Source organism: Lagopus muta, unplaced genomic scaffold, assembly GCF_023343835.1.
Source record: "Lagopus muta isolate bLagMut1 unplaced genomic scaffold, bLagMut1 primary scaffold_127, whole genome shotgun sequence".
NCBI classification, from domain to species: domain Eukaryota; kingdom Metazoa; phylum Chordata; class Aves; order Galliformes; family Phasianidae; genus Lagopus; species Lagopus muta.
Genome location: NW_026040190.1, coordinates 75,863 through 101,675, shown reverse-complemented (window position 1 = coordinate 101,675; position 25,813 = coordinate 75,863). Strand labels below are relative to the sequence as shown.

The following is a 25,813-nucleotide window of genomic DNA, read 5'->3' as shown; positions in this document are numbered from 1 at the left end:
CACTAAGTCCCGCCCTCTAGTTACCGTTGACCAATCACGATCACGGTCCCGTCGACCAATCGCCTCCCGGTGACTGAGCTCCAGCCAATGAGATGTGAGTCCCGCCAGTAAAGGGGCGTGGCTCGCTTCCCGGCGCACGCGCACAACTCCGCGCGGGACCGGAACTTCCGTCTCGCCTCAGCCGCGGCGCCATTTTGCAGAGGGCGGCGGCGGCGGCGGTGGAGCGGGAAGCGGTGAGGAACGGCGGGGAGGATCGGGGCGGCGGGGCTGGGGGCGGGGCGGCGGGGTGGGCGGGGTCACGGGGAGGGGTCTGTGGGGCGGGGTAGGGAGCTGGGGGACGTTTGTGTGGGGTCTGTGGGGCGGGGGGGGGGGGGGCAGATCTGTGGGGCTGGGCCTGCGGCCTACACGGGCTGTGGGGCGGGAAGGGGGGGCTGTGGGGAGTCTGTGGGGTCGGTGTGGGGGCTGTGGGGTGGGAGGGGAGCCTTGAGGGGCCTGTGGGGGCTGTGGGGTGGGTGTGGGGTCTGTGGCCGTCTGTGGGGTTGGGAGGGGGGTCTGTAGGGGATGTGGGGTCTGTGGGGTGGGATGGGCGCCTATGGGGTGGTTACAGGCTGCGTATGGGGTAGGGCCGTCTATGGGGTGGTTATGGGGTCATTATGGGGTGGTTGTGGGGTGTGTATGGGGCAGGGCTATCTATGGGGTCCCTATGGGGTGGTTATGAGGTTTCTATGGGGTGGCTATGGGGTCCCTATGGGGTCTCTATGGGGTGATTATGGGGTCTGTATGGGGTGGCTCTGGGGTCCGTATGGGGTGGTTATGGGGTGGCTATGGGGCAGGGCTGTCTATGGGGTGGCTCTAGGGTCTCTATGGGGTCTCTATGGGGTGGCTCTGGGATCTCTATGAGGTCCCTATGGGGTGGTTATGGGTGGTTATGGGGTCCCTAAGGGGTGGTTATGGGGTGGCTATGGGGTCCCTATGGGGTGGTTATGGGTTGGCTCTGGGGTCCCTATGGGGTCTCTATGTGGTGGTTATGGGGTGGCTCTGGGGTCCCTATGGGGTGGTTATGGGGTGGCTATGGGGCAGGGCTGTCTATGGGGTGGCTCTGGAGTCCCTATGGGGTCTCTATGGGATGGCTCTGGGATCCCTATGGGGTCCCTAAGGGGTGGTTATGGGGTGGCTCTGGGGTCCCTATGGGGTGGTTATGGGGTGGCTTTGGGTCCCTATGGGGTCTCTATGGGGGTGGTTATGGGGTGGCTCTGGGGTCCCTATAGGGTCCCTATGGGGTGGTTATGGGGTGGCTCTGGGGTCCCTATGGGGTCTCTATAGGGTGGCTCTGGGATCTCTATGGGTGGTTATGGGGTGGCTCTGGGGTCCCTATGGGGTTCCTATGTGGTGGTTATGGGGTGGCTCTGGGGTCCCTATGGGTGGTTATGGGGTGGCTATGGGGCAGGGCTGTCTATGGGGTGGCTGTAGGGTCTCTATGGGTCTCTATGGGGTGGTTCTGGGATCTCTATGGGGTGGCTATGGGGTGGTTATGGGGTGGCTATGGGGCAGGGCTGTCTATGGGGTGGCTGTGGGGCCCCTATGGGGTGGTTATGGGGTGGCTATGGGGTCCCTATGGGGTTCCTATGTGGTGGTTATGGGGTGGCTCTGGGGTCCCCTATGGGTGGTTATGGGGTGGCTATGGGGCAGGGCTGTCTATGGGGTGGCTGTAGGGTCTCTATGGGGTCTCTATGGGGTGGTTCTGGGATCTCTATGGGGTGGCTATGGGGTGGTTATGGGGTGGCTATGGGGCAGGGATGTCTATGGGGTGGCTGTGGGGCCCCTATGGGGTGGTTATGGGGTGGCTCTGGGGTCCCTATGGGGTTCCTATGTGGTGGTTATGGGGTGGCTCTGGGGTCCCTATGGGGTGGTTATGGGGTGGCTTTGGGTCCCTATGGGGTCTCTATGGGGTGGTTATGGGGTGGCTCTGGGGTCCCTATAGGGTCCCTATGGGGTGGTTATGGGGTGGCTCTGGGGTCCCTATGGGGTCTCTATAGGGTGGCTCTGGGATCTCTATGGGGTGGTTATGGGGTGGCTCTGGGGTCCCTATGGGGTTCCTATGTGGTGGTTATGGGGTGGCTCTGGGGTCCCTATGGGTGGTTATGGGGTGGCTATGGGGCAGGGCTGTCTATGGGGTGGCTGTAGGGTCTCTATGGGGTCTCTATGGGGTGGTTCTGGGATCTCTATGGGGTGGCTATGGGGTGGTTATGGGGTGGCTATGGGGCAGGGCTGTCTATGGGGTGGCTGTGGGGCCCCTATGGGGTGGTTATGGGGTGGCTATGGGGTCCCTATGGGGTTCCTATGTGGTGGTTATGGGGTGGCTCTGGGGTCCCTATGGGTGGTTATGGGGTGGCTATGGGGCAGGGCTGTCTATGGGGTGGCTGTAGGGTCTCTATGGGGTCTCTATGGGGTGGTTCTGGGATCTCTATGGGGTGGCTATGGGGTGGTTATGGGGTGGCTATGGGGCAGGGCTGTCTATGGGGTGGCTGTGGGGCCCCTATGGGGTGGTTATGGGGTGGCTCTGGGGTCCCTATGGGGTTCCTATGTGGTGGTTATGGGGTGGCTCTGGGGTCCCTATGGGGTGGTTATGGGGGTGGCTATGGGGCAGCCATGCCCGCCCCACAGGACCCGGCGCTGTTCAGCCCTGAGGACCCAACGCGGCGCTTCCAGGACCTGCGGGAGGTGGGCAGGGGCAGCTTTGGAGCCGTGTTCCGTGTGAGTGCCGCGTCACGGGACCTCACGCGTGTGCTCACGTGTCATCGCGCGTGTCCTTGCGTGTCCTTGCATGTCTTTGCATGTCACTCCTGCACCCATCACGTGTGTTGTTGCATGTTTCCATACACTGATGTCTGTTGTTACGTGTATGTTGCGTGTCACCGCAGTCTGGTTGCGTGTCATCACGTGTTGTTACGTGTGTCATACGTGTACGTATGTCATTGCACATGATTCAAATGTCACCCATGACGTCGCATGTTGGTGGTGTGTCATTTGTATGTGTCTGCACATTGTTGCATGTCATTGTAGTTGTATGTGCTGTTACACGTCACTTCTGTGTGTACACGTGTCATTGTATGTCATTCACGTGTTGTCTTGTATCATTACATGTCAATTTCACATTTTTGTTTGCCTTCTTATGTTTCTTATCTGTCATGCCATGTTATCACATGCCATTCATGTGCACTCACGTGCAGTTTTGTGTCTTTTGCGTGTGCTGAGGCGCAGCTGTATGGCTGTTACGTGTTTTCACATGTTCTTGCATGTTGGTTATGTGTTTGTATGTACTGTTACGTGTCGCATGCTTTTACATGTTATGCTTGTGTGTTCTTGCACGTTGTTGTATGTGATACATGTGTACTTGTATCTTTGCATGTCCATCCCGTGTCACACGCGTGTCCTCACGTGTCACACGTGTGTGCAGGCCCGCGACACGCGCACCAACGAGGTGGTGGCCGTCAAGAAGATGTGCTACGGCGGGAAGCACGGCAACGAGGTGCGGGGATGGGGGGGAGATGGGGGGTAGGGGGGGATATGGGGGTAGGGGGGATATGAGGGGGGATATGGGGTAGGGGGTTATGGGGGAGTTATGGGGTGGGGGGGGTTATGGGGACTATGGAGGGGTAGGGGGGTATGGGGCGATATTGGGGGATATTGGGGGATGTGGGGGGGGGTAGGGGGAATATGGGGGATGTGGGGAAGCATATGGGGGATGTGGGGGGAGCATTAGGGGGATATGGGGGGTTGTGGGGGGGTATGGGGTGGTTATGGGGGATATGGGGGGATATTGGGAGTGTGAGGGGCTATGGGGGGCATGGGAGGCTATGGGGGTAGGGGGGATATGGGGGATGGGGGGGATATGGGGGGGATATGGGGGGTGTGGGGGGATATGGGGGATATTGGGGATATGGGGGATATTGGGGATATGGGGGGGTAGGGGGGGGTGGGAGGGGGGTATGTGGGGTGGGGGGGATATGGGAGGGATATTGGGGGGGGTACAGGAGGATATGGGGGATATGGGGGGGGCATGGGGGGATATGAGGGGGGTGGGAGGCTATGGGGGGATATGGGGGCGGATATGGGGGGTAGGGGGGGGATATGGGGGGTGTGGGGGGGATCTGAGGGTGTAATAGGGGGAACAGGGGGATATGGGGGGGATGTTGAGGGTGGGGGGGATATGGGGGGTAGGGGGGATGTTGGGGGGGATGTGGAGGTGGTTTGGGGGTATGGGGGGGTATTGGGGATGTGGGGGGGATATGGGGGAGTATTAGGGGGGATGTGGGGGGGATGGGGGGTTATGGGGCTATGTGGGGGGATTTGGGGGTTATGGGGGGATTTGGGGGGGAACGGAGGGGGTATGGGGGGTGATGTAGGGGGGGCTGGGGGGGGATTTGGGGGTATGGCAGAATATGGGGGGGTATTGGGGACAGAGGGAGCTATGGGGGATATTGTGTGTGTATGGGGGGGTATTGGGGCCTATGGGGTGGCTGTGGGGTTGTGGGGCTGCGTGGGTCCCATGTGGGGTTTGGGGGCACGTTTGGGGTCTGAGGGTCCCCCCCCGTCCCCCCCCCAGAAGTGGGGCGACATCGTGAGGGAGGTGAGGCTGCTGCAGAGCCTGAGGCACCCCCACACCGTGAGGGGAAGGGGAGCCTTCCTCAGGGGGCGCTGCGTCTGGGTGAGTGGGGGGATATGTGGGGCGGGGGGGGGATGTGGGGTGGGAAAGAGGGGATGGGGGGATATGGGGTGGGATAGAGGGGGTGTGGGGGATATGGGGGGGGTGGGGGGGTTATGGGGTGGGAAATAGGGGGTGGGGGGGTTATGGGGCAGGGGGGATATGGGGTGGGAGGGAGGGGGGTGGGGGGGGGGATATGGGGAGGGATGGGGGGCATGGGGGGGGGTGGGGGGGTTATGGGGTGGGAGGGGGGATATGGGGTGGGAAAGAGGGGGTGTGGGGGGGGGATATGGGGTGGGAGGGGGGGGGGTGCAGGGGGGATATGGGGTGGGATGGGGGGATGTGGGGCGGGAAGGGGGTTATGGGGTGGGAGGGCATATGGGGTGGGATGGGGGGCAGGCGGGGTTATGGGGTGGGAGGGAGGGGATGTGGGGGGGGATATGGGGTGGGAGGGGGGGTATGGGGTGGGAAAGAGGGGGTGGGGGGGGGATATGGGGAAGGATGGGGGGCAAGGGGGGGCTATGGGGTGGGATAGAGGGGATGTGGGGGGGATATGGGGTTGGAGAGGGGATAGGGGGGGTTACGGGGTGGGAGAGGGGGGGTGCAGGGGGGTTATGGGGTGGGATGGGGGTTATGGGGTGGGAGGCAGGCAAGGGAGGGTTATGGGGTGGGAGGGGGGGTGGGGGGCATATGGGGTGGGAAAGAGGGGGTGTAGGAGGGTTATGGGGTGGGAGGGGGGGCAGGGGGGGTTATGGGGTGGGAGGGGGGATATGGGGTGGGATGGGGGGCAGGGGGGGTTATGGGGTGGGAAAGAGGGTGAGGAAGAGTTATGGGGTGGGATGGGGGGGGGTAATGGGGTGGGAAAGAGGGGGTGGGGGGGATATGGGGTGGGATGGGGAGGCAAGGGAGGGTTATGGGGTGGGAGGGAGGGGATGTGGGGGGGATACAGGGTGGGAGGGGGGATATGGGGTGGGAAAGGGGGGGTGTAGGAGGGTTATGGGGTGGGAGGGGGGATATGGGGGAATATATGGGGTGGGAGGGGGGGCGGGGGGGGTTATGGGGTGGGAAAGGGGGAGTATGGGGTATGGGGGGGGATATGAGGGGATATGGGGTGGGAAAGAAGGGATGTGGGGGGGTTATGGGGTGGGAGGGGGGATATGGGGTGGGATGGGGGGGTGGGGGGGTTATGGGGTGGGAAAGAGGGGGTGTGGGGGGTTATGGGGCGGGGAAGTGGGGCGGTTGTGGGGCGGAGGGCGCTGCTGCAGCCCCACATCTCCCCACAGATCGCCATGGAGTTCTGCGTGGGGTCGGCTGCTGATCTGCTGCAGCGTGAGTGGGGGCGGCTGTGGGGCGCTGTGGGGTGGCTATGGGGTGCCCATGGGTCCTTATGGGGTTCCTATGGGGTGCTATGGGGTGGCTATGGGTTCTTATGGGGTCTTTATGGGGTGGTTATGGGGTGCTATGGGGTGTCCATGTGTCCCTATGGGGTGATTATGGGGTGGCTATGGGGTGCCCATGGGTCCTTATGGGGTCTTTATGGGGTGGTTATGGGGTGCTATGGGGTTCCTATGGGGTGTAAATGGGGTCCCTATGGGTCTCTATGGGTCCCTATGGGGTGTTTATGGGGTGGTCATGGGGTCTCTATGGGGTGGCTATGGGGTGGCTATGGGTCCCTATGGGGCTTCTATGGGGTGGATATAGGGTCGCTATGGGTCTCTATGGGTTCCTATGGGGTGTTTATGGGGTGGTTATGGGGTCCCTATGGGGTGGCTATGGGGTGGCTATGGGTCTCTATGGGGTGGCTATGGGGTGGCTGTGGGGTCCCTATGGGTCCTTATGGGGTGTCTGTGGGGTGTTTATGGGGTGGCTATGGGTGTTTATGGGGTGTTTATGGGGTCCCTATGGGGTGGCTATGGGTCCCTATGGGGCGTTATGGGGTGGCTATGGGTCCCTATGGGGCGCTGTGGGGTGGCTATGGGTGGTTATGGGGTGTTTATGGGGTATCTATAGGGTGGTTATGGGGTCTCTATGGGGTGGCTATGGGGTGGCTATGGGTCCCTATGGGGCTTCTATGGGGTGGATATAGGGTCGCTATGGGTCTCTATGGGTTCCTATGGGGTGTTTATGGGGTGGTTATGGGGTCCCTATGGGGTGGCTATGGGGTGGCTATGGGTCTCTATGGGGTGGCTATGGGGTGGCTGTGGGGTCCCTATGGGTCCTTATGGGGTGTCTGTGGGGTGTTTATGGGGTGGCTATGGGTGTTTATGGGGTGTTTATGGGGTCCCTATGGGGTGGCTGTGGGTCCCTATGGGTCCCTATGGGGCGCTATGGGGTCCCTATGGGGCGCTATGGGGTGGATATAGGGTCGCTATGGGTCTCTATGGGTTCCTATGGGGTGTTTATGGGGTGGCTATGGGGTCCCTATGGGGTGGCTATGGGTCCCTATGGGGCGTTATGGGGTGGCTATGGGTCCCTATGGGGCGCTGTGGGGTGGCTATGGGTGTTTATGGGGTGTTTATGGGGTCCCTATGGGGTGGCTATGGGTCCCTATGGGGCGTTATGGGGTGGCTATGGGTCCCTATGGGGCGCTATGGGGTGGCTGTGGGTCCCTATGGGTCCCTATGGGGCGCTATGGGGCGCTATGGGGCGTTGGTGTGTCGTTGTGGGGCGCAGCCCAGCAGCCTGCGCTGTCGGAGCCGGAGATCGCGGCCATCGTCCATGGGGCGCTGCACGGCCTGGCCTACCTGCACCGCATCCACGTCATACACAGGTCTGCCCCATAGCTGCCCCATAGCTGCCCCATAGCCACCCTATAGCTGCCCCATAGATACCCCATAGGTACCCCATAGCTGCCCCATGGCTGCCCCATAGCTGCCCCATAGGTGCCCTATGGCTGCCCTACAGCTGCCTCATAGCCGCCCCATAGCTGTCTCATAGCCGCCCCATAGCTGCCCTATAGCTGCCCCATAGCCGCCCCATAGCCGCCCCATAGCCACCCAATGCTTGCCTGACATTTCCCCATTACCCCATATATGATTTCACCCCACATCCTCACCCCATAAGCTGCCCCCCTACCCCACATCCCACCCCATATCCTGACCCCCCACCCCATAAGCTGCCCCCCACCCCACATCCCCACCCCATAAGCCTTTTTCCACCCCACATCCTCACCCCATATCCTCCCCCCCACCCCACATCCCCACCCCATAAGCTGCCCCCCAGCCCCATATTCTGCCCCCCACCCCATAAGCTGCCTTCACCCCACATCCCCACCCCATAAGCTGCCCCATAACCCCATATCCTCCCCCCCCACCCATCTCCACCCCATAAGCTGCCCCCCAACCCCACATCCTCACCCCACATCCTCCCCCCTACCCTATAAGCTGCCCCCACCCCATAACCTTCCTCCGCCCCACATCCTCACCCCATATCCTCCCCTCCACCCCACATCCCCACCCCATAAGCTGCCCCCCAACCCCATTCACTGCCCCCCACCCCATAAGCTCCCCCCACCCATCTCCACCCCATAAGCTGCCCCCCACCCCACATCCCCACCCCATAAGCTGCCCCATAACCCCATATCCTCCCCCCCCACCCCATTCACTGCCCCCCACCCCATAAGCTGCCCCCCAACCCCACATCCTCACCCCACATCCTCCCCCCCACCCTATAAGCTCCCCCCACCCCATAACCTTCCTCCGCCCCACACCCTCACCCCATATCCTCCCCCCCCCACCCCACATCCTGCCCCCATTTGCGCCCCACAGAGACGTGAAGGCCGCCAACGTCCTGCTGTCGCCGCGGGGCTGCGTCAAACTCAGCGACTTCGGCTCTGCGGCCCACAGCAGCACGGCCTGCAGCTTCGTGGGGACGCCCTACTGGTACGGAGATGGGGGGCTGCCCCATAGATCCACCCCATAGATGTGCCCTGCCCCATAGATCTGCCCCATAGCACAGCTCTGCCCCACAGCAGCACGGCCTGCAGCTTCGTGGGGACGCCCTACTGGTAGGGAGATGGGGGGCTGCCCCATAGATTCGCCCTGCCCCATAGATCTGCCCTGCCCCATAGATCTGCCCTATAGATCTGTCCTGCCCCATAGATCTGGGATGGCCCCATTGCACTGACCCCATAGCGACCCTGTAAGTGACCCCATACAATTGACCCTATTAGTGACCCAATAGTGACCCCATAACCCAGTAGTGACCCCATGACCCCATAGTGACCCCATGACCTCCTAGTGACCCCTGACCCCATAGTGACCCCATAACCCCATAGTGACCCCATAACCCCATAGTGACCCCATAGTGATCCCATAGTGACCCCGTGACCCCTTTGTGATCCCATAATGCCCTAGTGACCCCATGACCCCCTGGTGACCCCATGACCCACTAGTGACCCCTGACCCCCTAGTAGTGACCCCATGACCCCTTAGTGACCCCCTAGCGCCCTCTATAACCCCATAGTGGCCCCATAACCCCATAGTGACCCCATAGTGACCCCATAGTGACCCCATGACCCCATAGTGACCCCATAACCCCATAATGACCCCATAATGACCCCATAGCGACCCCATGACCCCCTAGTGACCCCATGACCCCATAGTGACCCCATGACCCCTTAGTGACCCCCTAGTGCCCCCTATAACCCCATAATGACCTCATAATGACCCCATAGCGACCCCATGACCCCCTAGTGACCCCATAATCCTCTAGTAGTTACCCGATGACCCCCTAGTGACCCCATGACCCCCTGGTGACCCCCTAACCGCCATAGTGACCCCATGACCCCCTAGTAGTGACCCCATGACCCCCATAGTGACCCCATGACCCCCTAGTAGTGACCCCATGACCCCCTGGTGACCCCGTGACCCCCTAGTGACCCCATGTCCTCTAGTAACCCCGTGACCCCCTGGTGACCCCATGACCCCGTAGTGCCCCCATGACCCCGTAGTGACCCCATGACCCCCTGGTGACCCCATGACCCCATAGTGACCCCTGACCCCCTAGTAGTGACCCCATGACCCCCTAGTGACCCCATGACCCCCCTAGTGACCCCATAACCCCCATAGTGACCCCATGACCCCATAGTGGCCCCATAACCCCATAGTGACCCCATAGTGACCCCATAGTGACCCCATAGTGACCCCATGACCCCCCTAGTGACCCCATGACCCTATAGTGACCTCTTGACCCCCTAGTGACCCCTTGACCCCCTGGTGACCTCATGACCCCCTGGTGACCCCTTAACCGCCATAGTGACCCCATGACCCCCATAGTGACCCCATAACCCCCTTGTGACCCCATAACCCCCTGGTGACCCCTGGCGCCCCCTGCAGGTTGGCCCCCTGATGACCCCATGACCCTCTAGTGACCCCATGTCCTCTAGTAACCCCGTGACCCCCTGGTGACCCCGTGACCCCCTGGTGACCCCATGACCCCCTGGTGACCCCTGGCGCCCCCCGCAGGATGGCCCCGGAAGTGATCCTGGCGATGGACGAGGGTCGCTACGACGGCAGGGCCGACGTCTGGGCGCTGGGCATCACCTGCATCGAGCTGGGTGCGGGGCGGGGGGCTGGGGGTGCTGGGGGTGCTATGGGGTGCTATGGGGCGGTATGGGGTCGTATGGGGTGCTATGGGTGCTATGGGTGTTATGGGGTGCTATGGGGTTGCTATGGGGCGGTATGGGGTCATATGGGGTGCTATGGGGTGCTGTGGGGCGGTATGGGGTCATGTGGGGTGCTATGGGGCGCTATGGGGTGCTGGGGGTGCTATGGGGTGGTATGGGGTCATACGGGGTGCTATGGGTGCTATGGGTGTTATGGGGTGCTATGGGGTGCTATGGGGCGGTACAGGGTCATATGGGGTGCTATGGGTGCTATGGTGTGGTACTAGGTGCTATGGGGTGCTATGGGTGCTATGGGTGTTATGGGGTGCTATGGGGTGCTGTGGGGCGGTATGGGGTCGTATGGGGTGCTATGGGTGCTATGGGTGTTATGGGGTGCTATGGGGTTGCTATGGGGCGGTATGGGGTCATATGGGGTGCTATGGGGTGCTGTGGGGCGGTATGGGGTCATGTGGGGTGCTATGGGGCGCTATGGGGTGCTGGGGGTGCTATGGGGTGGTATGGGGTCATACGGGGTGCTATGGGTGCTATGGGTGTTATGGGGTGCTATGGGGTGCTATGGGGCGGTACAGGGTCATATGGGGTGCTATGGGTGCTATGGTGTGGTACTAGGTGCTATGGGGTGCTATGGGTGCTATGGGTGTTATGGGGTGCTATGGGGTGCTGTGGGGCGGTATGGGGTCGTATGGGGTGCTATGGGTGCTATGGGTGTTATGGGTTGCTATGGGGTACTATGGGTGCTATGGGTGTTATGGGTTGCTATGGGGTACTATGGGTGCTATGGGTGTTATGGGGAGCTATGGGGTACTATGGGTGCTATGGGGTGCTGTGGGGTGCTGAGGGGTTGCTATGTGGTGGTATGGGGTGCTATGGGTGCTATGGGTTCACATGGGGCGCTATGGGGTGCTATGGGTGCTATGAATGTTATGGGGTGCTATGGGGTGCTATGGGGTGCTATGGGTGCTATGGGTGTTATGGGTTGCTATGGGGTACTATGGGTGCTATGGGGTGCTGTGGGGTGCTGAGGGGTTGCTATGTGGTGGTATGGGGTGCTATGGGTGCTATGGGTTCACATGGGGCGCTATGGGGTGCTATGGGTGCTATGAATGTTATGGGGTGCTATGGGGTGCTATGGGGTGCTATGGGTGCTATGGGTGTTATGGGGAGCTATGGGGTACTATGGGTGCTATGGGGTGCTGTGGGGTGCTGAGGGGTTGCTATGTGGTGGTATGGGGTGCTATGGGTGCTATGGGTTCACATGGGGTGCTATGGGGTGCTATGGGTGCTATGAATGTTATGGAGTGCTATGGGGTACTATGGGGTGCTATGGGTGCTATGGGGTGCTGTGGGGTGCTGTGGGTGTTATGGGGAGCTATGGGGTGCTATGGGTGCTATGGGGTGCTATGGGGCACTATGAGGTCGCTATGGGGTGCTATGGGGCTCTATGGGGTTGCTATGGGGCACTGTGGGGTGCTGTGGGGCACTATGGGTTGCTATGGGGCTCTATGGGGTGCTATGGGACACTATGGGGTGCTATGGGGTGTTATGGGTTTCTATGGGGCGCTGTGGGGTTGCTATGGGGTGCTATGGGGCGCTATGGGGTGTTGTGGGGTGTTATGGGTTTCTATGGGGCGCTATGGGACACTATGGGGTGCTATGGGGCTCTATGGGGTGCTGTGGGGCGCTATGGGTTGCTATGGGGCGCTATGGGTTGCTATGGGGTCGCTATGGGGCTCTACGGGGTTGCTATGGGGTTGCTATGGGGTGCTATGGGGCTCTGTGGGGGTGCTGTGGGGCTCTATGGGGTGCTATGGGGCACTATGAGGTCGCTATGGGGCTCTATGGGGTGCTATGGGGCGCCATGGGGCTCTATGGTGTTGCTATGGGTTGCTATGGGGCTCTATGGGGTGCTATGGGGCTCTACAGGGTTTCTATGGGGCTGTATGGGGTTGCTATGGGGCGCTATGGGGTTGCTATGGGGCTGTATGGGGTTGCTATGGGGCGCTATGGGTCTCTGTGGGGCGCCGTGCGGCTCTGGGATCTGTGGCGTCTCTCTGGCGCCCCCTGGCGGCGCCGTGTTGTAACGCCGCCATTGCGCCCCCCAGCGGAGCGGAAGCCGCCCCTGTTTGCACTGAACGCCATGGCGGCGCTGTACCACATCGCACAGAGCTGCGCCCCACAGCTGCAGGGCGACGCATGGTGAGAGCCCATAGGACTGCCCCATAGCTGCCCCATAGAGACCCTATAGCTGCCCTATAGCTGCCCCATAGCCGCCCCATAGCTGCCCCATAGAGACCCCATAGCTGCCCCACAGCTGCCCCATAGCCGCCCCATAGCTGCCCCATAGAGACCCTATAGCTGCTCCATAGGTGCCCCATTGCGGTCCCATAGCGGTCCCGTAGAGACCCTATAGCTGCCCCATAGCTGCCCCATAGCCGTCCCATAGAGACCCTATAGCTGCCCCATAGCTGCCCCATAGAGACCCCATAGCTGCCCCACAGCTGCCCCATAGCCGCCCCATAGCTGCCCCATAGAGACCCTATAGCTGCCCCATAGGTGCCCCATAGCTGCCCTATAGCTGCCCCATAGAGATCCTATAGCTGCCCTATAGCTGCCCCATAGCTGCCCCATAGAGACCCTATAGCTGCCCCATAGCTGCCCCATAGAGACCCTATAGTTGCCCCATAGGTGCCCCATAGCTGCCCTATAGCTGCCCCATAGAGACCCTATAGCTGCCCTATAGCTGCCCCATAGCTGCTCCATAGAGACCCTATAGCTGCCCCATAGCTGCCCCATAGCCGTCCCATAGAGACCCTATAGCTGCCCCATAGCTGCCCCATAGAGACTCTATAGCTGCCCCATAGATGCCCCATAGCTGCTCTATAGCTGCCCCATAGCTGCCCTATAGCTGCCCCATAGGTGCCCCATAGCTGCCCTATAGCTGCCCCATAGAGACCCTATAGCTGCCCTATAGCTGCCCCATAGCTGCTCTATAGAGACCCTATGGATATTCTTTGACTGTTCTACATCACCCCATATCCCCCCATAGCACCCCATAACCACCCCATAGCACCTCATAGATCCCCCATATCCCCCCATAGCACCCCATAAGCACCCCATAGATCCCCCATATCCCCCCATAGCACCCCATCACCACCCCATAGATCCCCCATATCCCCTCATATCTCCCCATAGATGCCCCTATAGCACCCCATAGATCCCCCATAACCACCCCATTGCACCCCATAGATCCCCCATAACCACCCCATTGCACCCCATAGATCCCCCATAGCACCCCATATCCCACCAAGTCCCCCCATAATCCCCCCATATCCCCCCATAGATCCCCCCATAGATCCCCCATATCTCCCCATAGCACCCCATAGCCGCCCCCTATCCCCCCACAGATCCCCCTATAGTACCCCATAGCACCCCATCACAACCCCATAGATCCCCCATATCCCCCCATATCCCCCAAGTCCCCCCATCACCACCCCATATCCCCCCATAGCACCCCATAACCACCCCATAGCACCCCATAGATCCCCCATATCCCCCCATAGCACCCCATAGCCACCCCCTATCCCCCCACAGATCCCCCTATAGTACCCCATAGCACCCCATCACCACCCCATAGATCCCCCATATCCCCTCATATCTCCCCATAGATGCCCTCATAGCACCCCATAGATCCCCCATATCCCCCCATAGCACCCCATCACCACCCCATAGATCCCCCATATCCCCTCATATCTCCCCATAGATGCCCCTATAGCACCCCATAGATCCCCCATATCCCCCCATAGCACCCCATAACCACCCCATAGCACCCCATAGATCCCCCATAACCACCCCATTGCACCCCATAGATCCCCCATATCCTCCCATAGCACCCCATAGATCCCCCATTGCACCCCATAGATCCCCCATATCCTCCCATAGCACCCCATAGATCCCCCATAGCACCCCATATCCCACCAAGTCCCCCCATAACCCCCCCCGTATCCCCCCATAGATCCCCCACATCCCCCCATAGATCCCCCCATAGATCCCCCATATCCCCCTATAGATCCCCCATAACCCCCCCATAGCACCCCATAGATCCCCCATATCCCCCCATAGATCCCCCCATAGATCCCCCATAGATCCCCCCATAGATCCCCCCATAGATCCCCCATATCCCCCCATAGATCCCCCCATAGATCTCCCCATAGATCCCCCATAGCACCCCATAGCACCCCATATCCCCCCATATCCCAAGTCCCCCCATCAGCCCCCCATATCCCCCATCCCTGCCTTACAGCCGCTCACCCCCTGACCTCTGCCCCCTGACCTTTGCCCCCTGACCTTTGCCCCCTGACCTCTGCCCCCCGCCCCACAGGTCGGAGCCGTTCCGCAGCTTCGTGCAGTGCTGCCTGCAGAGGGCGCCGCAGCGCCGGCCCCGATCCGAGCTGCTGCTGCAGGTGGGCGCCTGGGGTATTATGGGATGGCTGCTGGGGGGAAACGGGGGGCTGGGGGGGGTGGGGGGTCACAGGGGGTTTATGGGGTGCTGGGGGGGGATATGGGGGGATATGGGTGGTTGTGGGGTGCTGGGGGGGGTTATGGGGTGCTGGGGGGGGATATGGGGTGCTGGGGGGAATTATGGGGTTTTATGGGGTGCTATGGGGGGATATGGGGTGCTATTGGCGGTTATGGGGTGCTGTGGGGGGTTATGGGGTGCTATGGGGTCTTAGGGGAAGTTATGGGGTGCTGTGGGGGGATATGGGGTGCTGGGGGGGTCTTATGTGGTTTATGGGGTGCTGGGGGGGGATATGGGGTGCTATGGGGTGCTGGGGGGGGTTTTGGGGTGCTATGGGGGGATATGGGGTGCTGTGGGGGGATATGGAGTGCTATGGGGTTTTATGGGGTGCTCTGGGTGGTTATGGGGCAGCTGTGGGGTCTCTGGGGCACCTATGGGGTCTCCATGGGGTCTCTCTGGGGCGGCTATGGGGCAGCTATGGGGCAGTCCTATGGGGCAGTCCTATGGGGCGGCTATGGGGCAGCTATGGGGCAGTCCTATGGGGCGGCTATGGGGCAGTCCTATGGGGCAGTCCTATGGGGCGGCTATGGGGCAGCTATGGGGCAGTCCTATGGCGCAGTCCTATGGGGCCGTCCTATGGGGCTGACCCCCGGCTGCCCCCCCAGCACGAGTTCGTGGTGGCCGAGCGGCCGCAGGGCGTCATGGCGGCTCTGATCCGAAAGGCGCTGGGCGACGACGACGACGACGACGAGGTGGGGGGCGGCCCTACAACAAACGGCCCTATAAGTGGGGGACCTATCAATGGGGGCCCTATAAACGGCCCTATAAACGGTCCTATAACAAACGGCCCTATAAACGGCCCTATGAACGGCCCTACAAATGGCCCTATAAACAGCCCTATCAATGGGGGCCCTGTAATTGGGGGCCCTATAAATGACCCTATAAATGGGGGCCCTATAAATGGGGGCCCTGTAATTGGGGGCCCTATAAATGACCCTATAAATGGGGGCCCTATAAATGGGGGCCCTGTAATTGGGGGCCCTATAAATGACCCTATAAATGGGGGCCCTATAAATGGGGTCCTATAGACGGGCCTACAAATGGGGTCCTATAAACAGCCCTATAAATGGGGGTCCTATAAATGGGGGCCCTATAAACGGCCCTATAAATGGGGGCCCTATAAATGGGGGCCCTATAAATGGCCCTACAAGCAGCCCTATAAATGGCCCTATAAATGGGGGCCCTATAAATGGGGTCCTATAGATGGCCCTACAAATGGGGTCCTATAAACGGCCCTATAAATGGGGGCCCTATAGGGGACCCTACAAATGGGGGGTCCTACGAACGGCCCTATAAATGGGGTCCTATAGATGGCCCTATAAATGGGGGGTCCTACAAACGGCCCTATAAATGGGGGCACTATAGGCGACCCTACAAATGGGGGGTCCTACAAACGGCCCTATAAATGGGGTCCTATAGACAGCCCTATAAATGGGGGCCCTATAAACAGCCCTATAAATGGGGGCCCTATAAGTGGGGGCCCTATAAACGGCCCTATAAATGGGGGCCCTACAAACTGCCCTACAAATGGGGGCCCTACAAATGGGGTCCTATAAACAGCCCTATAAATGGGGTCCTATAGACGGCCCTATAAATGGGGGTCCTATAGATGGCCCTATAAATGGGGGCCCTACAAACGGCCCTATAAACGACCCTATAAATGGGGGCCCTATAAATGGGGGCCCTATAAACGGCCCTACAAATGGGGGTCCTATAAGCGGCCCTATAAATGGGGGCCCTACAAATAGGGGCCCTATGAATTGGCCCTATAAATCGGGGCTGTGGGGCGGCCCTATAAGGAGGGGGGTTGTGGGGTCAGCCCTATGAATGGAGGGTGATGGGGGGTCTATGGGGCAGGGAATCCACAAGGCAGGGGATTCTATGGGGCAGGGGGATCTGTGGGGTGGGAATCTATGGGGCAGGGATCTATGAAGCAAGGAATCTGTGGGGCAGGGGATCTATGGGGTGGGGATCTATGGGGCAGGGATCTATGAAGCAAGAAATCTGTGGGGCAGGGGGATCTGTGGGGTGGGGATCTATGGGGCACGATCTATGGGGCTGACCCCGTTTTCTATGGGGCAGGAGGTCCAGCAGCAGCCGGAGGACCCGGATCTGCCGCAGGAACACGCGACAACACGTGAAGGGAACACGGAACACGGGATGGATGTGGGTCACGTGACACAGATGGGACACGCAGAGGATGGAACACGGGAAGAACACGCGTGTGCGGAACACACAGCAGCACCCGTGGGATGCACGGAGCACACAGGAACACGTGTGACACACGAAGATCACGTGACCCACACCCCACACGTGACCCACATGGGGCACACAGAGCACGGAACTGGCGCAGAACATACAGAAACACGCATGACACACGCAGATCACGTGACAGACACGGAACACGGGCCACATGTGGAACACACGGAGCACACGGGACACGTAACATGTGAAGAACACGCAGCAGCAGGTGCAGAACATACAGAAACACGCATGACGGACACGGAACACGTGACACATATGGGGCACAAGGAACACGGAACACATGGAGAACACGCAACAGCATGTGCAGAACACGCAGGAACACGCGTGACGCATGAAGAACACGTGACCCACACCCCACCCGTGACCCACATGGAGCACACAGAACACGGAACACACGTAGAACACGCAGGAACACACATGATGCATGCAGATCACGTGACCCACACGGAGCACACAGAACATGTAACACGTGTAGAACATGCAGGAACACGCGTGACGCACGCAGATCACGTGACCCACACCCCACACGTGACCACAGGCGTGGCGGAGCACACGAGCACACGCGTGTTCCCGTTGGATCATGTGACCCCACACCTGGCACACGCCAGCACACGCGTGTGGGTCCATGTTGCGTGTGCTGCTCTGCTCTTCCTGCTGGCCCCACGGATCGGCCTCGGCCTCGTGGGGCTGTGGGGCGGAGCCCAGCTGTGGGGCAGGGAGGATCTATGGGGCAGAGCACAGCTGTGGGGCGCGGAGATGTGGGGCAGGGCTGCGCTGTGGGGCAGGGAGTCGCTATGGGGCAGGGAGATTCTATGGGGCAAGGCCGTGCTGTGGGGCAGGGAGATGTGGGGCAGGGCTCGCCTATGGGGCTGGGATTCGCTATGGGGCAGGGCTCAGCTATGGGGCAAGGCAGATCAACGGGGCAGAGCGGATCTATGGGGCAGGGAGGCGCTGTGGGTCGCTGCGGGGCTGCTATGGGGCGCCGTGGGGATCCTGTGGGGCGCCGCGGGGCCGCTGTGGGGCTCCGTGGGGCTGCTATGGGGCGCCGCGGGGGTCCTATGGGGCGCAGTGGGGCCGCTATGGGGCGCAGCGGGGCTTCTATGGGGCGCCATCGCATTGCTATGGGGCGCCGCGGGGCCGCTATGGGGCAGCGCAGCACCGCTGTGGGGCGCAGTGGTGCCGCTATGGGGCGCCGCGTTGCTGCTGTGGGGCAGAACGGGGCCGCTGTGGGGCGCAGCGGGGCTGCTGTGGGGCGCCGTCGCGCTGCTGTGGGGCGCGGCGCGGCCGCTGTGGGGCGCGCTGGAGGCGCTGTGGGGCGCCGTGGGGCCGCTATGGGGCGCTGTGGGCGCTCTGTGGGTCCTGGCCGCCTTTCGGCCCCGCGCTTCCCCCGCTCTGCCCCACGGCGCCGCCGTGCTGCTGCCCGCCGCCATGTTGTTGGCCGCCCCGTGTCTCTTCCTGCCGCTTTACCTCCTGGCGGCCGCCATGATGGGGCGCCGAGGGCCGGAAGTGTGGGCCGGCAGAGCGGAAGTGTGGACCGGCGGAGCGGAAGTGAGGGGGGAAGGTGGGGCGGAAGTGTGGCGCTCCGGCGAAAGAGTGGAAGTGCGGCGTGGAGGAGGGCCGGAAGTGGAGGACGGAGCACCGGAAGCGTGGCGCGGCGGCGGGTCGGAAGCGCGACAGAGAGTGGCGGAAGTGCGGGACGTAGCACCGGAAACGTGGAGCAGCAACGGGTCAGAAGCGCGACGCGGAACTCCGGAAGCGTGGCCCAGCGGCGTGCCGGAAGTGCAGGCGATCGGACCGGAAATGTGGCCGAAGAAGCCGGAAGTGTGGGGCGGAGCGCAACGCCTATGGCTGCGGTTCCTCCTCCGCCTCCCGCCGCGCGTTTTCGCCGCTTTCTCCGCGCTCGGTTTCGCCTCGGAGCGCCGCCTTTTCCTCCTTTTCCCCCGGGCCAAACACGGCCCGGCCCGTTCCGCCCCTCGCCCCCCTTCCGCCCCACGCTTCCCCTCCCCGCAGCGCCTCCGTTCTCGCCTCCCCATCCCCGCCGCCCCCCCCGGTTCTCCCCGGCCGCCTCCAGGGTTCATCGCGCAGCTCCGAGCGCTGTTGTGGGGCGGATTGGCCTCGCTGTGGGGCAGAATCCCCCCGCTGTGGGGCACGGCGCTATGGGGCAGGCTGAGCCCTCTATGGGGCGGATTCCTTCACTTATGGGGCAAGCTGGTCCCGCTATGGGGCGGAATCCCCCCGCTATGGGGCGGGCCGAGGCCGCTATGGGGCAGAGGCGGCGGGAAGCGCCCCGCGTGGTTCTCCGCCCCCCGGCCTCCGTCCCGCATCCCCCGCCTCGCCCCTCGCCGCCCCCCCGCCGCCCCCCGCCCCATCGCGGCCGCCCCCAAAGTTGGGGGGTGCGGGGGGGGGGCGCCCCCCAGGTGTCCGACGAGGAGACCGTGGAGGTGAACGATGGGGAAACGAGGGGGGGGAGCGGAAGTTACCCCGAGTTGGGGGCGGAAGTGCCCGATTCGGGACCGGAAATGCCCGATTGGGGAGCGGAAGTGCCCGATTTGGGGGCTGGAATGTCAACTTTAGGGGCGGAAATGCCCGATTTGAAGCCGGAAGTACCCGATTTGGGGCCGGAAGTGCCAACTTTGGGGCTAAAAACGCCCATTTTGGGGGCATAAATGCCCACTTAGGGGGCAGAAATGTCCAGTGTGGGGGGGAGCCCCGATTTGGGGGCAGAAATGTCAACCATGGGGTCAGCAATGCCCGTTTTGGGGCTGAGCTCCCTGCTGTGGGGCAGTGACCCACACTTGGGGGGCAGAGAGCCCCAGTTTGGGGTCAGCAATGCCCGTTTTGGGGGCAGGGAGCCCCGATTTGGGCTCAGAGGCGCCCTTGGAGGGAGCAGAGACCCCAAATTCGGGGCTGAAGTCGCTGCTATGGGGCAGCAGGCCCACATTTGGGGGTCAGGGACCCACACTTGGGGGGCGGGAGTCCCAATTTGGGGTCAGCAATGCCCATTTTGGGTTGAAAAATGCCCCTTTTGGGGGGCAGAAACTCCAAATTCGGGGCTGAGCTCGCTGCTATGGGGCAGAGACCCACACTTGGGGGGCAGAGAGCCCCGATTTGGTGCTGAGATCGCTGCTATGGGGCACAGACCCACACTTGGGGGGCGGAGCTCCGCGCTGTTCTGGGGGTGGCGGATTTGGGGCCGTTTCTGCACTTTTGGGTATTTTGGGGGTTCTTTATTTGTTGGTTTGTTCCGTTTTTCCCCCCCAATTTTGTGTGAATTTGGGGGGGGGGGGGAATAAAAGGCTCCAAAGTGATTCCTGGAGTGTGGGTGCGACCCAGAGATGGGGGGCGGGACACAGAGATGGGGGGTGGGACCCATAGATGTGGGGCAGCCCCATAGATGCGGGACGGGACCCATAGATGTGGGGCGGCCCCATAGATGTGGGCCTGTCGCGTCCACTTCCGGGTTTTATCCCCCTCCTCTCTTACAGCGGCCGCAAGACTCCATCCGAAAGGGGCGGGGCTAAGCGCAGATCACGTGACGCAGCCCAGCCGTGAGCGGCGGGGTTTCGCATACACCACGTGACGCAGTCCATACGGAAGCGGCGGGGTTTCGCGCAGACCACGTGACGCGGTCCATACGGAAGTGGCGAGATTACGCTTAGACCACGTGATGCGGAAAATCCGGCCGGTCCTGACTCCACTTCCGGTCTCTCCCTGCCGCCGCTGTTAAAGGGGCCGCAAAGCGGAGCGGCCGTTTCTTTTTTGTTTTGGGAAAGGGGGGCGGGGGATTTTTTGGGGTGAATTCGGAGGATTTGGGCTTTTTTTTTTTAAGGGGGGGGGGAGGCGATGGCGGGGGGGGACGCGAATGTCTTCCTGTTCGTCCCCAACGTCATCGGTGAGTCCCCAACGATGGGGGGGAAACGGAGAGGTTGGGGGTAGGAGGGGGGGGGGGGGAATTGGGGAGGGGATGTGGGGGGATGGGACACAACGGTGCACGGTGGGTCTCTATGGGGCACAGTGGGGCACAATAGGATCCAATGGGGCACAGCGGGGCACAATAGGAGCCTATGGGGCACAGTGGGGGTCCGTGGGGCACAGTAGGATCCAATAGGGCCCCACAGGATCCAATGGGGCACAGTGGGGCACAATAGGATCCAATTGGGCCCCATAGGACCCAATAGGGCACCCCTATGGGGCACAGTGGGGGTCTATGGGGCACAGTAGCACAATAGGATCCAATGGGGCACAGTGGGGCACAATAGGAGCCTATGGGGCACAGTGGGGGTCTGTGGGGCACAAGAGGATCCAATGGGGCCCCATAGGACTCAATAGGTCACCCTATGGGGCACAGTGGGGGTCTATGGGGCACAATAGGATCCAATGGGGCAACGCAGGGCACAATAGGAGCCTATGGGGCACAGAGGGGGCCTATGCGGCACAATAGGATCCAATGGGGCACAGTGGGGCACGATAGGATCCAATGGGGCCCCATAGGACCCAATAGGGCACCTTATGGGGCACAGTGGGGGTCTATGGGGCACAATAGGATCCAATGGGGCACAGTGGGGCACAATAGGAGCCTATGGGGCACACTGGGGGCCTGTGGGGCACAATAGGATCCAATGGGGCCCCATAGGACCCAATAGGGCACCTTATGGGGCACAGTGGGGGTCTATGGGGCACAATAGGATCCAATGGAGCACAGCAGGGCACAATAGGATCCAATGGGGCCCCATAGGACCCAATAGGGCACCCTATGGGGCACAGTGGGGGCCTGTGGGGCACAAGAGGATCCAATGGGGCCCCACAGGATCCAATGGGGCACAGTGGGGCACAATAGGATTCGATGGGGCACAATAGCACCCAGTGGGTCCCATAGGACCAACAGGGCACTCTATGGTGCACCCTATGGGGCACAGTGGGGGCCAATGGGGGGCCCATAGGAGCCAATGGGGCACCCTATGGGTCCGCCCCACACGTCGCGCCCCCCCGCCCGGTTTCAGGCTACGCGCGGGTGCTGCTGGCCGCCATGTCGGTGCTGCTGATGCCGAGCTCCCCCCTCCCCGCCGCGCTCTGCTACGGCCTCAGCGCCGCCATGGACGCCGTGGATGGAATGGCGGCACGGTGGCTCGATCAGGGTGAGCGGGACTTCCGGGAAGGGTGGGAACTTCCGGGACGGGACGGACTTCCGGGGATCGGGACTTCCGGGAGGGGCTTCGGAGGGGGGGGGGGGGCTTCGGTGATTTCCGGAACGGGTGGGGCTGCAGAGGGGACTTCCGGGGGCGGGGCTTCAGGGGCTTCGGAGAGGGGAGGAGGCGGGGCATCGGGGGGGGGGGGGTTCAGGGATTTCCGGAACGGGTGGGGCTTTGGAGGGGACTTCCGGGGGCGGGGCTTCGGAGGGGAAAGGGGGCGGGGCTTCTGGGGGATAAGGTGGGAGAGGAAGGGGCTTGTGGTAGGGGCGGGGCTTCGGGTGCCCGGGACAACAGGAAGGGGCGGGGCTTCATGAGGACTTTCGGGGGCGGGGCTTCGTGGAGAGGGTCCCCCGGGAGAGGGAGGAGCTTCGGTTTGGTCTTCCGGAAGGGGCGGGGCTTCAGTTGGCTGGGACTTCCAGGAAGGAGGGAGGGGCTTCAGGGGAGAGCGCGGCCTTTGACCCCCTGGACTTGTGACCCCTGACCTTTGACCCCAGGTTGCCATCATTCGGGTGCCACGCTGGGCATCCTGACAGCCCCCCCACAACAGCACCCCCCCTCAATTTCCTGACCCTTCCCTTTATGACCTTTGACCCCTGACCCCCTGACCCCTGACCTTTGCCCCCAGGCTCTCGGCTGGGCGCCATGCTGGACATGCTGACGGATCGCTGCTCCCTGCTGTGCCTGCAGCTCAACCTGGCCCTGCTTTACCCCAGCGCCGCCCCCCTGCTGCAGCTCAGCGTCTGCCTCGACATCGCCAGCCATTGGCTGCACATGCACACGTGGGCGGGGCTTACCAGGGAGGGGGCGGGGTTTAGAGGGGGCGGGCTTTGTGGATGGGGAGGGGCTAAAAGGGGGCAGGGCTTGAGGAGGGGGTGGGGCAAGATTTGAGGGCAGCCATTGGATGCGTGTGTATGTGTGGGTGGGGCTTAAAAGGGGGCGGGGCTTAAAGCGGGGGCGGGGCTTAAAGGGCAAGGGTTGGGAAAAGCAAAGCCAGCCATTGGCTGCACGTGCGCATGGGGGCGGGGCTTATGGAATGGGCGGGGCTTAGATGGGGCTTTGGATTAGGGGCGGGGCTTAGAAAAAAGGGGGCTGGGTTTAAAGAGTGCCGGATTTAAAGGGGCTGGGCTGGGGAAAATTGGCTGCAGCCATTGGCTGCACGCGCACACGTGGGCGGGGCTTAGCAGAAGGGGGCGGAGCCCCATGGGTAGGGGCTCAGAGAGGGGGCGGGGCTACAGAATGCATGGGGCAATGAGGGCAGGCCAGCCATTGGCTGGGCGTGTGCACATGTGGGCGGGGCTTGGGGAAGGGGTTGGGTTCTATTGGGGGCGGGGCTTGCGAGAGGGGGCGGGGCCTGTTGGGATTGGTTGAGGTGGTGGCATCTATTGGTCATGCGTGTGTAGGGGGCGGGGCCTCGAGGGGGCGGGGCTTAGGGAAGGGGCGGGGCTTAGGAATATGCTGTGTTAAAGGGGAAGGGGGCTGCTTTGTGGGAGGGGCTTAGAGGTGGTGGTGCTGCGTGGAGGGGGCGGGGCGAATTAGGCTCCGCCCCCTTCTTGTTTTCTATACGTAGGACAACGTTGGAGGGGGGCGAGAGCCACAAAAACGTGGGGCAGGGGGAGAATCGACTGCTGCAGCTCTACTATGGGCATAAGGTGGGTGTGGGGCGGGGGGGGGCTGCTGTGGGGCTGGGGAGGGCGGATGTGGGGCAGGGGGGGCAGTTATGGGGCTGGGGAGGCTGATATGGGGGCAGCTATGGGGCAGGAGAGAGTAAATGTGGGGTAATGGGGTGCATGTATGGGGCAGGGGGCTGATGTGGGGCTGTGGGTGCAGTTATTGGGCAGGAGAGGTTCAGTTATGGGGCAGGGAAGCAGATATGGGGCTGGGGTGGCACATATGGGTCGGGGAGAGCAGATATGGGGCTGGGGATGCAGTTATGGGGCTGGGGGAGGGCAGTTATGGGGCAGGAGGAGCAGATATGGGGCCAGGGGGGGTGGTTATGGGGCAGCCCCATAGCTGTGTTGTCCCCGTCTGCCCCATAGGCGCTGCTGTTCACCGTGTGCGCGGCCAACGAGGGTTTCTTCTGCTGCCTGTATTTGGAGTTCTTCTATGGGGGGAGCGGGGGTGAGTGGGGGGCTATGGGGGGGGGGTTGGGGGGCTATGGGGGGCTGGGGGGGGCTATGGGGGTCTATAGGGTGGAGTGGGGGCTATGGGCTGGAGTGGGGATCTATGGGGGGCACTGGGGGTCCATGGGGTGGAGTGGGGGTCTGTGGGGGTCTATGGGGTGCAGTGGGGGTCTGTGGGGGTCTATGGGGTGGAGTGGGGGTCTATGGGGGGCTATGGGGTGATGTGGGGGCCTATGGGGGTCTATGGGGGGCTACGGGGTGGAATGGGGTCTATGGGGAGATGTGGGGCACGTGGTCAACAGTGGCCGGTAGGGCTGAAGCCCCGCCCCCCACGTGACCTTTGCCCTCTGCCCCCTGACCCCGGAAGTGCTGGGCGCCCTGCGCTGGGCTCTGCTGCCATTGGCCGCTCTGAAGGCGCTGCTCAACGCCCTGCAGCTGCAGGCGGCCGCCCGGCGCCTGGCCGCCATCGACATCCGGGACAGGAAGAGCCGCTGACCACGCCCCCCTTTAGGCCACGCCCCCTTTAGGCCACACCCCCAGGCCCCCATAGGCCAGGCATCCCCCCCCCCCAAACCACATCCAATGAGGAGCTCCCATCATGGCCCCGCCCATTCCATAAGACACGCCCACTCTAGACCACGCCTGCTCTGCCAGGCCACGCCCTCTACAGGCCACGCCCCCTTTAAAGCCACATCCAATGAGCAGCTCCCATAATCAGAATGGCCACCCCATTGGACGAACCCATTCCATAGGACCCCGCCCACTCCACGCAAGCCACGCCCCCCTTCGTGTTGCTGCGGCTTCCCATTGGTCACACTCCAAAACCCCGCCCTCTGATCGACCAATCCCTGAGCGCAGGGACCACTCAGGCCACGCCCACCCCCGTGGCCACGCCCACCCGCCTTTAATAAAGAGCGGTGAGGTCACGTGACCATGGCTTCCGGGTCCCGTTTGGGGGGGTGCTATGGGGCTCTGTGGTGTCCAATGCAGCTCTATGGGGCTCTATGGGTTCCTATGGGGCTCTATGGATTCTTATGGGTCTCTATGGGGTTCCGTGGTGCTCAATGCAGCTGTATGGGGTTCTATGGGGCTCTATGGGGCTTGGTGGTGCTCAACGAAGCTCTATGGGGCTCTATGGGGCTCTATGGGGCGCTATGGGCTCTAGGGGTCTCTATGGGTTCCTATGGGTCTCTATGGGGCTCGGTGGTGCTCAGTGCAGCTCTATGGGGCTCTATGGGGCGCTATGGGGTTCCGTGGTGCTCAGTGCAGCTCTATGGGGCTCTATGGGGCTCTATGGGGCGCTATGGGCTCTAGGGGTCTCTATGAGGCTCG

The 25,813-nt window shown here is 62.0% G+C and overlaps 2 protein-coding genes across 2 annotated transcripts; both read left to right on the top strand.

Moving 5' to 3' along the window:
- Nucleotides 1-182: 182 nt before the first annotated feature.
- On the top strand, nt 183-20,693 carry LOC125687635 (uncharacterized). The gene is made up of 13 exons (XM_048932864.1): nt 183-233; nt 2,665-2,721; nt 3,458-3,529; nt 4,607-4,708; nt 5,989-6,034; nt 7,379-7,475; nt 8,473-8,586; nt 10,171-10,262; nt 12,434-12,527; nt 14,710-14,791; nt 15,513-15,599; nt 16,990-19,557; nt 20,658-20,693. Exons 3-13 carry the CDS (start codon nt 3,500-3,502, stop codon nt 20,691-20,693), a joined length of 3,348 nt encoding a protein of 1,115 aa, XP_048788821.1. The 5' UTR covers nt 183-233; nt 2,665-2,721; nt 3,458-3,499.
- CDIPT (CDP-diacylglycerol--inositol 3-phosphatidyltransferase) lies at nt 20,535-25,412 on the top strand. The gene is made up of 6 exons (XM_048932870.1): nt 20,535-21,064; nt 22,173-22,307; nt 22,987-23,140; nt 23,929-24,010; nt 24,398-24,479; nt 24,849-25,412. The coding sequence occupies exons 1-6, from the start codon at nt 21,016-21,018 to the stop codon at nt 24,974-24,976; spliced, it is 630 nt and encodes a 209-aa protein (XP_048788827.1). The 5' UTR covers nt 20,535-21,015; the 3' UTR covers nt 24,977-25,412.
- The last annotated feature ends 401 nt before the right edge of the window (nt 25,413-25,813 follow it).

Coding starts and splice junctions, on each gene's coding strand:
- CDIPT (XM_048932870.1), top strand. CDS start 21,016: ATGGCGGGGGGGGACGCGAATGTCTTCCTGTTCGTCCCCAACGTCATC. Junction 21,065..22,172: donor GTTCGTCCCCAACGTCATCG/GTGAGTCCCCAA, acceptor GCCCGGTTTCAG/GCTACGCGCGGGTGCTGCTG. Junction 24,011..24,397: donor AGCTCTACTATGGGCATAAG/GTGGGTGTGGGG, acceptor TCTGCCCCATAG/GCGCTGCTGTTCACCGTGTG.
- LOC125687635 (XM_048932864.1), top strand. CDS start 3,500: ATGTGCTACGGCGGGAAGCACGGCAACGAG. Junction 3,530..4,606: donor GCGGGAAGCACGGCAACGAG/GTGCGGGGATGG, acceptor TCCCCCCCCCAG/AAGTGGGGCGACATCGTGAG. Junction 12,528..14,709: donor CAGCTGCAGGGCGACGCATG/GTGAGAGCCCAT, acceptor CCCGCCCCACAG/GTCGGAGCCGTTCCGCAGCT.